Source organism: Myotis yumanensis, unplaced genomic scaffold, assembly GCF_028538775.1.
Source record: "Myotis yumanensis isolate MYYU_CA2020_CCGP unplaced genomic scaffold, mMyoYum1.0.hap1 SCAF_1, whole genome shotgun sequence".
In the NCBI taxonomy this organism is placed as follows: domain Eukaryota; kingdom Metazoa; phylum Chordata; class Mammalia; order Chiroptera; family Vespertilionidae; genus Myotis; species Myotis yumanensis.
In genome coordinates this window covers 6594918-6609416 of record NW_027223752.1, presented here as the reverse complement: position 1 = coordinate 6609416, position 14499 = coordinate 6594918, and the positions used below count along the sequence as shown (strand labels likewise).

General features: G+C 61.9%; 1 protein-coding gene across 2 annotated transcripts in view; it reads left to right on the top strand.

The window, feature by feature from the left end:
• Positions 1-14499, top strand: part of CCDC85C (coiled-coil domain containing 85C) — a 69650-nt gene that overhangs the window by 46691 nt on the left and 8460 nt on the right. For both annotated transcript variants that reach the window (XM_070412912.1, XM_070412903.1), the window contains exon 2: positions 7696-7769. In XM_070412912.1, the coding sequence (XP_070269013.1) occupies positions 7696-7769 (74 nt within the window). The remainder of the gene's footprint in view (positions 1-7695; positions 7770-14499) is intronic.

Below are 14499 nucleotides of genomic sequence, written 5' to 3'. Positions count from 1 at the left end.
CTGGAGTGGCCCAGCGCACAGAGGGGCAGATGGCAGCCAGGGGACAGCCTTGCGCCTTCTTAGGGGAGGCAGGGCGGCCGGCGCGGAGAGAGCAGTTTTCATTAATGCAGTCGTCTGTTTTTCTCGGTGCCCATTCGTTTTCTTTCCTCTGTGGGCTCCGGATGGAGAGGGTAGGGCTCCCTCACGGACGGCTGTCCTGTCTCATTACTCAGTGGCGATTGAGGTTTCCATGATCTTGACTCTCTGGACCAGGAGGTGGGGTTGTGGACAGAGCTGGCTGCTGGCCCATCGGACATCAGTGAGACCCTGGCTGTGTTTTCACCGTGTGACTTTGGCCTTGCTGCATAACCTCTCTGAGGCTCAGGCTCCTCTTCAGTCGACAGGGGCAAGTAACACCAAGACTTACCTCCTGGCTCGGTGTGGGGGTGCGTGTGGCGATGGGAGGGTCGGGGTTTTGCTCAGTGAGATTTGTGTGCGCGGATGGACGTGAGAACTCTTTCCCACGACCAGGGAACTGAAGTCAGCGCCGAGTTTGCAGGCGGCTGCCTTGGCCTGTAGCACCCTGCAGACCCCCATGGGCAGCCCGGGTGGGCAGGCCAGGCCGGAGGAGGGAGCGGCAGGGCCCAGCCTGCCTGGCTCAGGGCAGCCACTGCTGGAGGTGTCCTCACAGGAACCTGATGCTCCCCTGATGTGCCTCCCGCAGCCCGCTCGCCTTCATCCATAAATAATACCTGTCTCACATTCAGCCCGCACCTCCTGGAGCTGCAGTGTGTGCCAGCAGGCAGGTGCCAATGGTCAGGCGTTCCTGAACCTGCCTGGCACGGTGCCACCTCCGTGCCTTTGCTCACGCTGTGCCCTCGGACTTGCCTTTCGTCCCCGCCTTGCTTGTCGGCCTGTCAGGGTCCTGCTTGCTCTTCAGTGCTCGGCTCAGATGCCGCCTCCTTCAGGAAGGAGCCCCTGATTTCTCCCCGTCAGCACATTCTTGTTCTCTGTTCCCCTCACCCTTAGGCTGCACTGCACCTCTTTCCTCCACTCTTGGCTCTTCAGCAAATGTGGTTATTTCTCCTGCTCTTTCATTAGGCCGAGGGGCCCTCAAAGAAGGGACCATGTCCTCGGACCAGCACGTGTAACGCCGGTCCTGCTGGCGCCGGCTCTGTTGGGCAGGTTGGACCTGTTCACTCTCTGAGCACCCTTTTTCTCCGCTTACCTGGCAGGGTCCCCGGGAGGATTAGAGGGAAGCAGAGTGAGCGCGTCTGCACTGAGGTCGGTGAGCAGCTTCCCGTGTCCTCCTCACACCTACGTCCAGAACCTCCAGCCTCTGCTTCCTCTCAGCCTCTGCTTGCTTTCCCCTGGCGACGGGGAGCTCACCCCCTCTGGTAGCCTGGACTGTTGTGAACTTGATGACGCTCCTTTCTAGTCCTGGGTTCTGCTCTGTAGGAATTCAATCAATGGTGACCTTTAGGACTAACCAGGGTCCTGGGAGTTGGTGGGCCGTGGGTTACAATATCCTTCAAGCCCTTGAAAAAGACAGGACCACTTGCAGGCCCCGGGGATTGGTGTCCCGGGCCTCGCCGGGGAGACCTGGACATGCTTGCATGTCACAGGCGAGGGCAGCAGCCCTGAGCGAGTGGGCGGCGGGGGGGTGGAGGGGGGGTGGGCGGGGGGGGGGGGGGGAACGGAGCCAGGAGGCAGACACTTGGAGCTGTCTTCATCCCTGAGGCGGAGAGGGCAGGAACCCTGCATGACGAGGGTGCTTCTGTCTGATGGAGCCAGCAGCCTGGTCGCCGCCACTGACCCCTCCTAATGAAGTGGAAGGAGAAGGGAATTAATCAGCCAAGCAGCCCCGGGGACACGTCAGCCATCTCCCGGCTGAGCCCCATAGCGGAGGCCCAAGGCGTGGAGCGGAGCGGCCGGGCTGCCGCTAACGACCCTGTGGGGGCGCTGCTCAGTGGGAAGCGGCTGGAAGGGAGGCAGCTGGAGAGTCAGGCCCTGTGTGTCTCTGTGAGTCACTGTGACAGCCTCCCCCCAGCCTCCACTTCCTCCCAGGCAGAGAGGGAAGACCCACTTTCTCCCGAGCTGTGGCAGACACTGCTGGCACCTGCTGCGTCTCAGGGCACTTACCGCTTCCGTGCCCACCGCTCACTCACCTGCCAGCACCTGCAGCTCTGCCTGGGGGCTTTCCCTGCCCTTCTCCAGGTGGGCAGGCCTGCGGCACCCCTCCCATCAGTAGCAGCCCCCACCCTCGAGCCCTTGGGCAGGCGAGTAATCCTGAAACCGCAGGGATTGACACCCTGTCCTCCTTCCACCCCTACCCTTCTTCCCCCTTCCCACCCCCACCTGGACTCCCGGGGTCCCTCCTGCTTGCACTTGAGTCCAGTGCCCCCCAAGCTAAGATGTGAGCTCCTGGCGAGGTCGGCGAGACAGCAGAGTGCAGAGCTGGAGAGGGAGCCGCGGTCATTGACTCGGAGGATGCGCCTTCCTCTCATCACAGCTGCTGCCGGGAGCACGTAGGATTGAGAGCCGGCTCCTTCGGGAAACTGGCCTGACCCACCTGGTGGGATGAATTCCTGCCAGGTCCTCAGTCTTTTTCTGAGGGCCTACTATGTGCCGAGCAGTGAGCTAGGTGAGGAGGAGGTTACAGGGGTGATCAGATGCGGCCTCTGGCCCCCACATTCTTACCGTTTGGACTGAAGGAGAGGCTGGGGCGACACTGCCTAGCCAGGGGGGAGCCAGGCCAGGAGGGAGATGGGGCCTGGCCTGGCAGCTCTCCAGGAGGCAGGGTGTCCTGAGGGTCAGCACCAGGGCTCAGCACACGGCTCCTGGGCTGGACCCGAACAGTGCCAGTGGGGAGGGGCTCCCAGGCCTCCCCCCGCCCCCGCAGATGGAAGCTGCATCGTGAAACCCCTGGAATTAATTGGCCCAGGGCCCAGGAGGGGCTGGGAAGGTCTGAGGGAACGCCATGGCCAGCCCAGCCTGGAGTCCCTTCTGTAGTCACCCCTCCTTTTCCCTACCAGCAGCGAAGCCGGGAAATGACGCTTCCCTCCCTCGAGGCTCCTCTCCTCATTACTGCAAACCCCGGGATTAATTTAATTACACGCTCGTCTCCAAGAGGCTGGGGCTCTGAGGCGCCCGGTGGGATCATGAGTTGCCCGAGGCTGCTGGGGAGGATCTCCCCACCCCTGGGTGTCCAGCCCTTCCCGGGGTCCCCTGTCCCCTATCCCCGCAGGGTCCAGCCCGCTCTCATTCTTCTCCATTGCAGGGCACCTGCTGTAGGTGACCGGATGTCCTGCTCTGTGGCTCCTGGACACATGCAGCTGAGTGTGGGGACAGGGCCCAGAGTGGCGGGGAGGCTTATCCGGGACTTGCAGGAGGCAGCCTTGATCCTGTGGAACCGGGGAAAGGGCAGGCTTGGGGCTGGGCCTCAGGAAGGGCACCCAGACCAGATCTGGGAGAAGCGGGCAGAGGGTGGCTGGCCGAGCCCGCAGTCTGGCATCCTCCCGGCTACCCTGCTGCCTCCCTTGGATTAACAGCGTAAGTGACGTCAACGGCTGACTGTGCAATGTCAAAGTGCAATCATTTAACCCGTTCTCCTTTTTATAGTTCTTTAAAAATATACATATATATATTGGTTTTGGTTTCAGATCACACTGGGGATCGAACCCACAACCTGGGCATGTGCCCTTGCCCGGAAATCAAACGGTGACCTCCTGGTTCATAGGTAGATGCTCAGCCTCTGAGCGGCTGTGGCCAGGCCGTTCTCCTTTTTATAAAAGAAAGATTTCTCCCTCTTCTTGAAGGAGATTACTTGGAAATGAAGAAAAAATGGCGTGAATACATTAGAAAATCGCTTGTCCCCCCATGGAAACAACAGCCCTGTCGGTATTTCCATGTCTCCGTCCTGAGTTTATCTCGGCGCATAGATTTGTTAACTGCAGCAGCTCTGACGCAGCGAATTTGGTGTCCGGTTCTTTCATTGGCGTTTGGTGTTTTTGCACCTTGTCATCCGGGTGGTGACAGGTGTGAGTCCGCTCCTGCTGGACACGGTCGTTTCCCGTTTTGGTCCCTGTGACGCCGTCTGCATTCTCCATCAAAGAATTAACGCTTTAGGATGAGATGTCCCTGGAATCGCCGATGGCTTAAAGTGTTTTAAGACTCTCCTGTTGTCCTTTTAAAATTCAGACGAAAACCAACACACCCGGTGGTCTGAAGTGTGCTTTGTTCTCTGTGCAAACCCACATAGAGAGGTGGAGGGGGGCCGTGGGCGTGGCCTCGGGTCTGTGCCACGTGTGGCCGGTTAGGGAGACAGCTGGCCTGTGCGGGCTGAGGGCCCTGAGGTCGGTGCTGGCCGTGGGCGGGCGGGGGTGGCTGTCATCTGTGGGAAGTGCCTGTGTCCCTCTCCCGGGGCTGGTCTGTCACCACTCTCCTCCTGGCCTGCTGTCCTGGGAGCTGGGTGTTGGGCCGCCTGTGGGCTGTGGCTGAGGGCACTGCTGGCTCAGACAGGAGCAGCGGCCTGTCCCACCGCCCGCTGCCCAGCGGGTACCCTGAGGCCCGTTGGTAGGTCTGCTGACTCCATGCCAGTCTGTGCTCCAACCGTCTGATGGGAAGGGAAATGCAGGCGCTCCTGAGTGTGGGGACAGGGCCCAGTATGGCGGGGGTGGGGGGGGGGCCCTTATCCGGGACTTGCAGGAGGCAGCCTGGATCCTGTGAACCCGGGGCAAGGGCAGGCTTGGGGCTGGGCCTCAGGAAGGGTGCCCAGACCAGATCTGAGAGAAGTGGGCAGAGGGTGGCTGGCTGAGCCCGCAGTCTGGCATCTTCCCGGCTACTCTGCTGCCTCCCTTGGATTAACAACATAAGTGACGTCAATGGCTGGCTGTGCAATGTGAAGGTGTAATCATTTAACCCCCCCCCCCCCCCCCCCCCCCCCCCCCCCGCCACACACACACATACTCCCATGGGAATGGCAGAAAGAGGCAGAACCATCCCCATGGCCCCTAGACTGGGTAGGCAGCATGCCTGCCCTCGGAAGGCTCTGTGGCTGGGCAGGGCTGTGTGCGCGTTAGAGACCGGACAGGGCCGCGGTCCCTCTCCTGGGGTCAGCGCTGTGCCTGGCGGGGCCGTCTGGGGTGGGGGCTCTGGGGAGCCGGGCAGCTGGCTTGCGGCTCTGGCCGGAGATTGGGTAGTAGTGGAGCGTCCCGGAGTGAGGCTCGGCCAAGAGCCGCATCTTGTGTCTGGGAGCTTCTGTCAGTGTTGCGGTGCTGGAGGGGCCTGGCCCTGAGCCCTGAGCCCTGAGCCCTGGCCTTGGGGGGGACCCGGGCGCTGACGGGAGGGCCTGGAACACTGGGCCCTGGGCCCCTCTGTTCACCCACCCGCCAGGGGGCAGTGTGTTCCTCATGGCCGCCTCATCTGGAAAGTGGGGACAATGCCTGCTTGACCCTTGCCAGATGCAGGGGCCACTGTGTGTCACGGGGGGTGTGGTGGCTCCTCCCCTCCCCCACCACCTACCCAGGGAGACCACTGGGCCTCCTTGTCTTAACTTGTACAGGTGGGAGAGCTGGGGCGCCTCTGGAGTTTGTCTTGTCCGTTGTTTCCCAGTTGGTGTTCCAGGGAACCCTCCTGTGAACAGCATGCGAGCACACACAGGGTTGGGGAGCCCAGGCTGTACCCCAGTTTCGTCCCTGTGCCCAGCACACCCTGAACACGGAGGCCTTTCCCATCAGGCCTGTTTGCCGGGGTGGAAGGTGGGAAGGGACGTGGGAACTGCTGGTCAGTTTTGGGTGACCGATGAGTAAACTGAGGCTGGGGGCCTGCACCGTCGTGACCACAGGCCAAAGAGGGTGAGAGCAGGGTCTTTTCCAGCTGCAGCCAGGGTCTGCCGCCCGGGCTGGTGGGACCTGCCCTGTGCACAGGGTCCCGGTGGGAACCACTGCCTGGGGTCGGATCTCACTTCTGCACTGCCCTGCACTGTGCTCTGGATGAGCCACGTGACCTCTCTGAACCTTGACTCCTTGGCGGTCAGAGGGAGCTACCCAGAGCCGGGGTGAGGTGAGGCTAGGGTGGGGTGCCCTCAACCCCCACAGGCTGTGGTCGCCAGCATCATCCCTGGAGCTGAGTGTGGCCGGCCTGGCTGGGAGCCACTCTGCACCGTCTCTACAAGGCTCTGAATTCCTGAGAGGTGACTGGGCGGTGGAGTGGGAGGCGTCGGTTCTGCTAATCCCCAGGAGTGGGTGGGGCCGGCTCCTCCATTCCTGCCCAGGGCTGGCCCAATGCTTCAAAAATGCAGATGCTCTGGGTCTGGCCCTGGGCTGGCAGGCGGGGCTCCTGAGGCCCCTCCTGTGCTTAGGAACAAAGAGGCAGGTTGAGGGCGAGGGCAGCTCTGCAGGAAGCTGCCTCATCACTGGGGAGGCCTTGCTGATGGGCTGGAGCTCAGGGGGCTGGGCCACGCCCCGGTGCAGAAGGTCATGGCGTTCTGGCGGGAGGGCTGCGGCTGTCCAGTTCTGCAGGGCACCAGTTGGGACAGTCGTGTCATCCGTGAGGTTGCCAGGGGGCTGGGCTCACCGGGCAGTGCCAGCCATGTGCTGGGAGGGGATGGAGGCTTCATTGCTCCCTGGGTGTGACGGTGCAGCTTGTCTGCCGGCAGCACCCAAGCCCCTTTTGCCCACCCCCACGAATGTTAAAGGCCCAGTGGGGTCTGTTTCCTGGGTCCCACGTCCCCAAGGCGGTGACGTGGGGGATTATGGTGCTGGCGTGGGTCGCAGGTCTGGTGCTTTCTGAGATAAAGGGCCAGTGGTGTGACCTGGGAAGACCCTGTATCCTATTGGGGAGCAGTGACTGGCCTGGGGGTGCATGGGTCCAGGCTGGCATTTGGACGTGTGCGCTCTGGCGAGTGCTCATGTGGACAAGAGGCACACAGACTGACCCTTACCAGGTAGCTGCTGACCACCCGGGGGAGGTGCCCCCTGATGTCTGGCTCAACCTGACTCCCTGCCTTTCCCCCCTCTGCGCCTGCACCTGCGCCTGCACCTGCTGAGATGGTCTGGAACCCTGGCCGCCCTGCCCTGAGTTCCGCCTCCCTGCCCGGGCCCCCTGCCTTGGGTTGCCCTTGGCCTCCACCCAGGCGGGCTCCCTCCTCGCGGGCTGGCCTGCAGTCACTCTGTCATCACCTCCTCCTCTGGCCGAGGTGGCGGAGGCAGGGCCAGGGTCCTGATGGCGGGGTGAGGGGGGTGGGGGGGGTGGGGGGGTGTTGGGGGGGGGTGGAATGCTGCCTGCTTTCCTGATATGATTGCCAAGGGGCCAGTGTGGCGAGGGAGGGTGGATCTCACCCCGAGCTGTGTGCAGAAACGGGGGGTGTGGTTGGGGAGTGTATCGCTGGCCTGGCGCAGGGAAGGCGGAGGCTTACGGCCCTGTGTGCCCACTCCACACAGCGTCTGTAGGATTCTGTGCCCCAGGCACGGGGCAGCAGATGCTGAGTTGGCATTTTCTGGAGCCTCAGTTTGCTCACCTGGACCCTGGGCGCGAGGGTCCCGTCAGGGGCGTGGAGCGGACGTTTTGGGGCCCGAAGCCTTACCGAGGCTGAAGGAAGCGGCCAGGACAAGCTGGCGAGGGAACCCCTCACCTTCTTTCTGCTGAGGGCGTGGGGTGGGCGGCGCTCCCGCTGGAGACAGAATCAGAAGCTCACATGCCCTCTTTGTGTTGCAGATCCCTCGGCCACCTACGTCCGACAGCTGGAGACCAAGGTGAAGCTGCTGGAGGGTGACAAGCTCCTCACACAGGTAGGTGGCTGCGGGCAGGACGCAGGGACGCGCCTACTCATCCACCCACCGCTCCCGTGCCCACCCTGTCCCAGCTTACCTGGGCTCCCTCCCACCGGCCGGCCACTCCTGCCCCAAGTGGCCTTGGAATGCCGGCGCCTAACCCATGCTCCACCGCCTCTGGGGTCCTTCAGTCTGTCCCCAAGTGGACTCCGAGCTCCCGGGGGCCACCCAGGGCCTGTCCCGGAGATGGTGTGACTCACAGTTGCTGAGGAAACGGGCTGCTTTGCCCCTGGCAGATGGGAGAATGAAGGCCCCAGAGGTGGGCGGGCACGCTTCACTCAGACCCACGTGGAAACCTCCCTGCCCTGCCACACGCGGTCCTCTCAGAGCCGGGTCATTCCCTCCCCTCCTGGGCTGGCCGGGGCCCCAGACAGGTGAAGTCACGTCTCATCCCCAGCACAGGGCTGGCGGATTAGACTCGGCAGGGAGGGCAGAGCAGGTGAGAGGCGTGGCAGGGCAGTGTGGCAGGGCAGGGCGGGGCCTGCTGGCCAGCAGGACGGGCCTTTCCTGCTGGGCAGGGGCAGTGGTGGAGGCTGTGGTCAGCCCTGGCTGGGGCCCAGGGGCCAGCTGGCTTGGCTGACCCCTCTAGCCTCTCTGCCCTTTGTATCCACCCCTGGCTTATTCTCACCCCGCCCTCAGGGAGCTGCAGCGCTGTTCAGTCTCACTGTTTCCCTGCCTGACCACCTCCTGGTCCCCCTCAGCAGGTCTCATGTGTATGAGGGGGCTCTGGCAGGACAGCAGAGGTGGGGAGAGCCCCGTGGACAGGACTTGGCCCATGGTGAGAGTACCGGCCTTATCCTAAGGGGGTCCAGGGCAGATGGGATCTATTTAGCCTTCGTCTTCCTGGCCTCCTGCAAGACATGGCTCCCCGCTCAGGCGTGGCCTCCTGCCAACAGCCTTCCCAACCACCCCCAAGTGGCTTGGCACTGGTTCTGAGCTTCCGGCCCCATGGGCTGCCCACCCTTGCTGATAGTTTCAGGACCCTCCTGTGGGAAGCCTGGCCCCCACCCCTGCTGGCCTGTCAGCTATTCAAGGTCTGGGCTGCAGGGTCTGCATGGTCACGTGTGTCTCCGATGCTCAGCATAGCTGGACTGAGTCACTGCCCCCCGCCCCCCCCCCCCCCAGAGTCCTAGGCCAAGAGGTGAGGCTGGTGTATGCCCAGAATAGGGAAGGTCCTCGTCACCAAGGGAGAGCTGCTTTATAAGGTAGTGAGTGCATCGTCTCTGGAGGTAATCAAGTGATGGTGGATGACTATGTTTGGGAACCTTGAAGAGACTGCCACTGCGGGTGGATTCTGGCCTCCGCCTCATGAGCTTGTGAGATTTTACGGTTCTGGCCCTTAAGTCCTGTCACTGAATTCAGATTGCATGGAAATCTGCAGTGAGGAATCCGCCGGTGGGCGGAGCCGGGGAAAGCAGTAGCGTTCTTCGATCTGTCATAAGGGGATGTGGCTTTGGGGTTTGGGTGGGAGGGCAGGGAGCCTGTGTGGATTCCCACTTCCCACGGCCCCGCCCCCTACCCCCGTGGCCTCTATTTAACTCCGAAATAGCTTTAATTAAAAATGTGCCAGAGTGCTCACAGGCTAAATGACTGTATTGCCGTTCGTATTTTCTTTCTCTCGTCAGCTTTAAAATTTCATCAACACAGCTGCTTCCTCCGCCGTGATTCATCGCCAGCCCCGGGACACGCTATTATTTTTCCTGCGGGTTCTCTGCGCCCGGCCGGGCTGGGCCGCGGGGGCTGTAATGGATGCCGGGGCCTGTGCTCCCTCCTTCCCTCGGTTCACTCCCCTGCTGGGCTGATAAATGAAGCCTGTGCGCGCCCAGGAGCCCGCTTTTAAAGCTGTCACCGGGGCAGGCCGGCGGCCACGTGGGGGAGGGCAGGCAGCCTGCCAGGCCCGGGACTGAGCAGCCCACGGCTTGCCTGCCTGCCCCCTTTCGTACCCCAGTGGGCCTATCCTGCTGTACCACGCAGGGTGGAAGTGACCCCGAGCACAGATGGGGAAACTGAGGCCGGGGTGGAGCAGATTTCCCGGCGTGGGTGATGGTGTTAGCGTGCTAGGGCTGCCGTAACAAAGAGCCACACACCGGGTAGTTTGAACCAGGGAAATGCCATGTCTCACGGTTCTGGGGGCCGGAAGTCCAAGGTCAAGGCCCGGATGATTCCTTCTGAGGGCCGGAGGGAAGGATCTGGCCCAGGCCTCGCTCCTTGGCTTGTAGGTGGCCGCCTTCCCCCCGTGTCTCTACAGCAGTGGTTCTCAACCTTCCTAATGCCGCGACCCTTTAACACAGTTCCTCATGTTGTGGTGAGCCGCAATTTCGTTGTTACAAATTGAACATCATTAAAGCATAGTGATTAATCACAAAAACAGTATGTAATTATATATGTGTTTTCCGATGGTCTTAGGCGACCCCTGGGAAAGGGTCGTTCGACCCCCAAAGGGGTCGCGACCCACAGGTTGAGAACCGCTCTCTACAGCGTCGTGTGTGTGTGTGTGTGTGTGTGTGTGTGTGTCTCTCTCTCTCTCTCTCTCTCTCTCTCTCTCTCCTGGTTTCTCCTCTTTATGAGAACACCAGTCATATTGGAGTAGGGCCCACCCAGAGGACCTCACCTTGACTTGATCACCTCTGTGAAGACCCATCTCCAAATAGGGCACATTCTGAGGCCCTGGTTAGGACATCAGCATGTGAATTGATGGGATGGAGCGAGGAGGGAGGGACACGACACAGTTCAGCCTGCGCTGTGCTGCTGTTGGCCCGATGGTGTGAGAAAGGGGCTCTGGGTGCTGGTCCTGGAAGAACCCCTGAGCCAGCTGCCACCTGCCTGTGGCTTAGGCACAGTTCTGCATGTGCTGGTGCCTCGGTTTCCTCACCTGTAAGACGGGGATAGTGGTGAGGCCACTACATTGCTTGCCACACTGACTGGAACCCCCCGCACCTGGGGAGTACCTCGGGCAGTGGCTCACCTTCTCACCTTCTCCTGGTCCCAGGACCTGGGGTATTTCAAGGTCTGGCGGACTGTCCACCTGGGGGGTGGCTTGGACCTCCCATCCCCAAAGGAACCGCTCCTCTGTCCTTTGTCTGAGTTTTGAGCCATCCAGGCTGGGGGCGAGGGGACTGGTCCGCCACCCTCTAAGCCCGTCGCTGATGCCTCTGTTCTGTCCCCCGATTCCCTGAGCAGGACTGGCCCTTCTGAGTGGGGGGCTCCCCGCCCAGGCCTCTGAGATGCTGGCCCTGTGGCATTTGTGCAGCGGCAGCTCTGCTTGCCGGGGTCTCCTGTGACATTTTCCTTTGTCAACAGGCTCCGCCTGGCTTGGGGTTGGCCATCGCACCCTCACCCCATTTGTCATGGGCGATGTGGTCTCTTTAAATGTGTTAGAACCTCAGAATTGGTCCAGCCCCCTCCTCAGCCAGGGAGGAAACCCGCTCTCTCCAGCTTCTGAGCAGATGGTCAGTCTAGCAACAGGGGCGGGAAGAGTAGTCATGTCACCTGTCTCCTTGCCCGAGGCTTACCGGAGTCCACTGTGAGCCGCACGTGGGGTGAGAGTCCGAACAGCAAGAGGCCACGCCCAGGACTATCAGCCAGAGTCGGGTTCAAATCTTTGTTAAATTTGGGGTTTTAAATACATGGGCTGCCCTGACCAGGTTGGCTCAGCGGATAGAGCGTTGGCCCTCGGACTGAAGGGCCCCGGGTTCGATTCCCGTCAAGGGCAGGTACCTCGGTTGCAGGTTTTCCAGTCTCGGTTGGGGTGTGTGCAGGAGGCAACCAATGGATGTGTCTCTCTCACATTGATGTTTCTCTCTGTCGCTCACTCTCCCTTCCACTCTCTCTAAAATCAATGGGGAAAAATATTCTCGAGTGAGGATTAACACACAGGCAAAGTGAAAAGAAATGCCGGGGCTCCTGTGAGGTGCCTCGGGGACCCCCACCCCCACCCCGGTGTGGGAAAACCACTCCAGCCAAGCTGAGGTCCTGGTGGCTTTGGGCTAATGGGTGGCCAGGGTGGGGGCAGAGGTGAGGGGGCGGTTGGTGTGGCTGGGAGGACTGGGCGACACTGCTCCTCTCTCCTTCCAGCCGCCGCGCCCCCACGCCCACCCGGGGAGCAGGCTGCAGGTAGAGCTGCCCGGGGCCTTGTGTGCGGGGTGTTTGGGGTGGGTGGGGACTGCCCTGAGTGCTGTGTGGTGCTCTGGGTCCCCTCCTGTTGGTCCCCTCCCGTCCCTTCCTGGGAACTGCTCCATGCAGGCCCTTCTCACCCGCTTCACTGGACCCACCCTGCTTGTGAGGTTGCAGCACTAGTCAGCGTCACCCCCATTCTGCAGTGGGTACCCCAAACTGCAAGGTGGGAGGAGGGGCTGGCCAAGGCCCCATGAGTTAGTGGCTGCCAGCTGGCTCAGGTCCCTGAGCAAGGTCTCCATGCCCAGTGCCGGGCTCCCCACTGCACTGCCAGCCAGGGAGGTGTCCCTGCTTTGGAAAGCAGGGCTGGTAAGCGTCCCTGGAGCCCAGTCCTGGGACACCCCTCCCTGCGCCAGGAGGGCAGTGGGCCGAGGGACCAGTCCAGAGTCACTTGGGGTGGCCCCTCTGAGGGGCACTGCCGCTGGCCACTGCAGACAGACCAGCCCGGGCTCCTGGGTCTGGGGTTCCGAGTGGTCACCTTTGGGCAGGCTGCTGGTTGTGTCCAAGCTCACCCTGGAGCCCCCCGCCCATAGTCAGGCACTGCTGCCTGCCTTTCTGGGAGAGCACACAGTAGGTGCTTCTTGAACACAGACCTGCTGCAGCAGACGGTCCCTCCAGGGGCAGGAAGGAGAGGTGAGAGCAGCCGCCCCTGAGTGAACCCCGAAAGGGGGCCTTCCCACAAGAACCCCACGTGGCGGGAGCCTCCCCATGGCCTGTTCTGACAGTGCTCGCAGGTGTATGGGGAGCGATGGCCCAGGGGAGTTCCTGCAACTTTGCCTGCAGGAGCCCTGGTGGGAGGTGGGCCTGGGGCAGAGCCGTAGCCTTGTAGAGGCCCAGGGAGGCTGGTGGCCTGTGGTGACAGCCCTGGACAGAGCCCATGTCCTTAAGAGTGGACACGGAGGCCCCCAGACTCCTGCGTCGCCCTCCTGGTCGATGGGGTTGGGGAGCCTGTGCTGTGTTTGCTGCCCTGGGTGACTTCCTTCCCTTTTAAGGATTCAGGATTCTTTTCCATGCCTGGGGGCCTGCTGGCCAGCAGGCGTCCTCCCCGGGGAGCACCGTGCCCCCTGCCCCTGTCCCGGTCCCCACCCCCATCCCCAACCCCAAGGTGCAGGCCCAGCCGCCCCAAGGCCATTTCAGCTCCCTTCCCCTCAGTGATGAAAACCTGGGGGTTTCTTTCTTCCAGGGCACAGACAGGCAAATACCAGGATTTTAATTTGGATTTAAGTGCAATTACGGTTCTTCATTTGGATGCGTCATCAGTCACGCTGCCCCTAGTGAGAGATTGTGCGTTTTCCCACCAGCTCCGAGGCTGCTAATAAAGTTCTGCGGACGTGCAAATATTTACCGGGAGCACTGAGGCAGGGGTGGGAATGGCATGCTGCTAATTAAAAAACTCCCCCGCCCGGTGCACACACCTCCTCCCAGGGCAACTATCTGTGGGGAGGGAGGAGACAGGCCAGTGTTTTGAGTAACAACACATGAGCTGCTTCAGAACCATTTGGTCCAGGGCCAGAGAAGCTGGGAGGAGGGGACAGCCCCGAGCAGAACCTGGGCCGCGTGTGCGGGAGGACAGGGCAGCTCCAGTGCCTTCGAGGGCGTGGCAGTCCCATTGTAAGATCGGGGGCCGTGCCAAGGTCTCCCTGGTGGGACCCTGCCACATTTTGGGGGCCACCGTGAGAGGGTGATGAGCAGGCGGGGCCACCAGGCATGGCTGCTGCTGCCTGGCCCCTGGCCCTGCCCTGGCCAGCCTCCTCCCCTCCAGCGTTTGTTTGGGTAACTCATCAGGCTGCTGATTTATGGGACATTCCCCTGCAAATGATCTGCCCAACAGAGTTCCCTCCGCCTTTGAAGTAGGAAAGGGTGCTTGGGCCAGAAATGACACGTGGCTCCTGCTCGGCTGGCCCACGGGGCCTGCGCGGATTGGGCATGGCCCCCGGGTTCTCTCCCTCTCTGGGCCGGGTCCCAGCACCCAGCCCTGCCTGGAGGGGTGGGGAGGGTGTTGCTTTGCCCTGAAAGAAACCACATAAGGCCATATTTGTGTGTATGTGTTCATTCATTCATTCCTTCACTCGCTCACTCACTACTCCCCCTTGCATTCGCCCCTCCCTCCCTCCAGAAGGGCACTGTGGGGGGCGCCCTGAGCAGAGCCTTGTGGGGGGCGCCCTGAGGCGAGCCCCAGCACCTGTGGGAGACAGGAAGACTTCCTGTGGATTTGGGCCTCAGGGGCTGGAGAGGGGGTGCTTGGGGGTGTGGAGAACCCAAAGGTGGGAAGCTGGAGCAGAGGAACAAAGGTCCAGGGGTGGGAGAGCTGCACCCCATTCACTCACCCACTCACCTGTTTATTCAGCTGCTCAACAAACGTTTGTGCAGCTCACAGCGGGGAGCACCATGAAGCGCCTGCCTGGATGGGATGTAAAGGGCCACAGCCCGGGGGTGGGGGGTGGGTGTGGGCGGGGGCGGGAAGGGGGCCCAGGGCAGAGGAGCCACTCCTAGGGCCTGGGCAAGTCCTGATGGG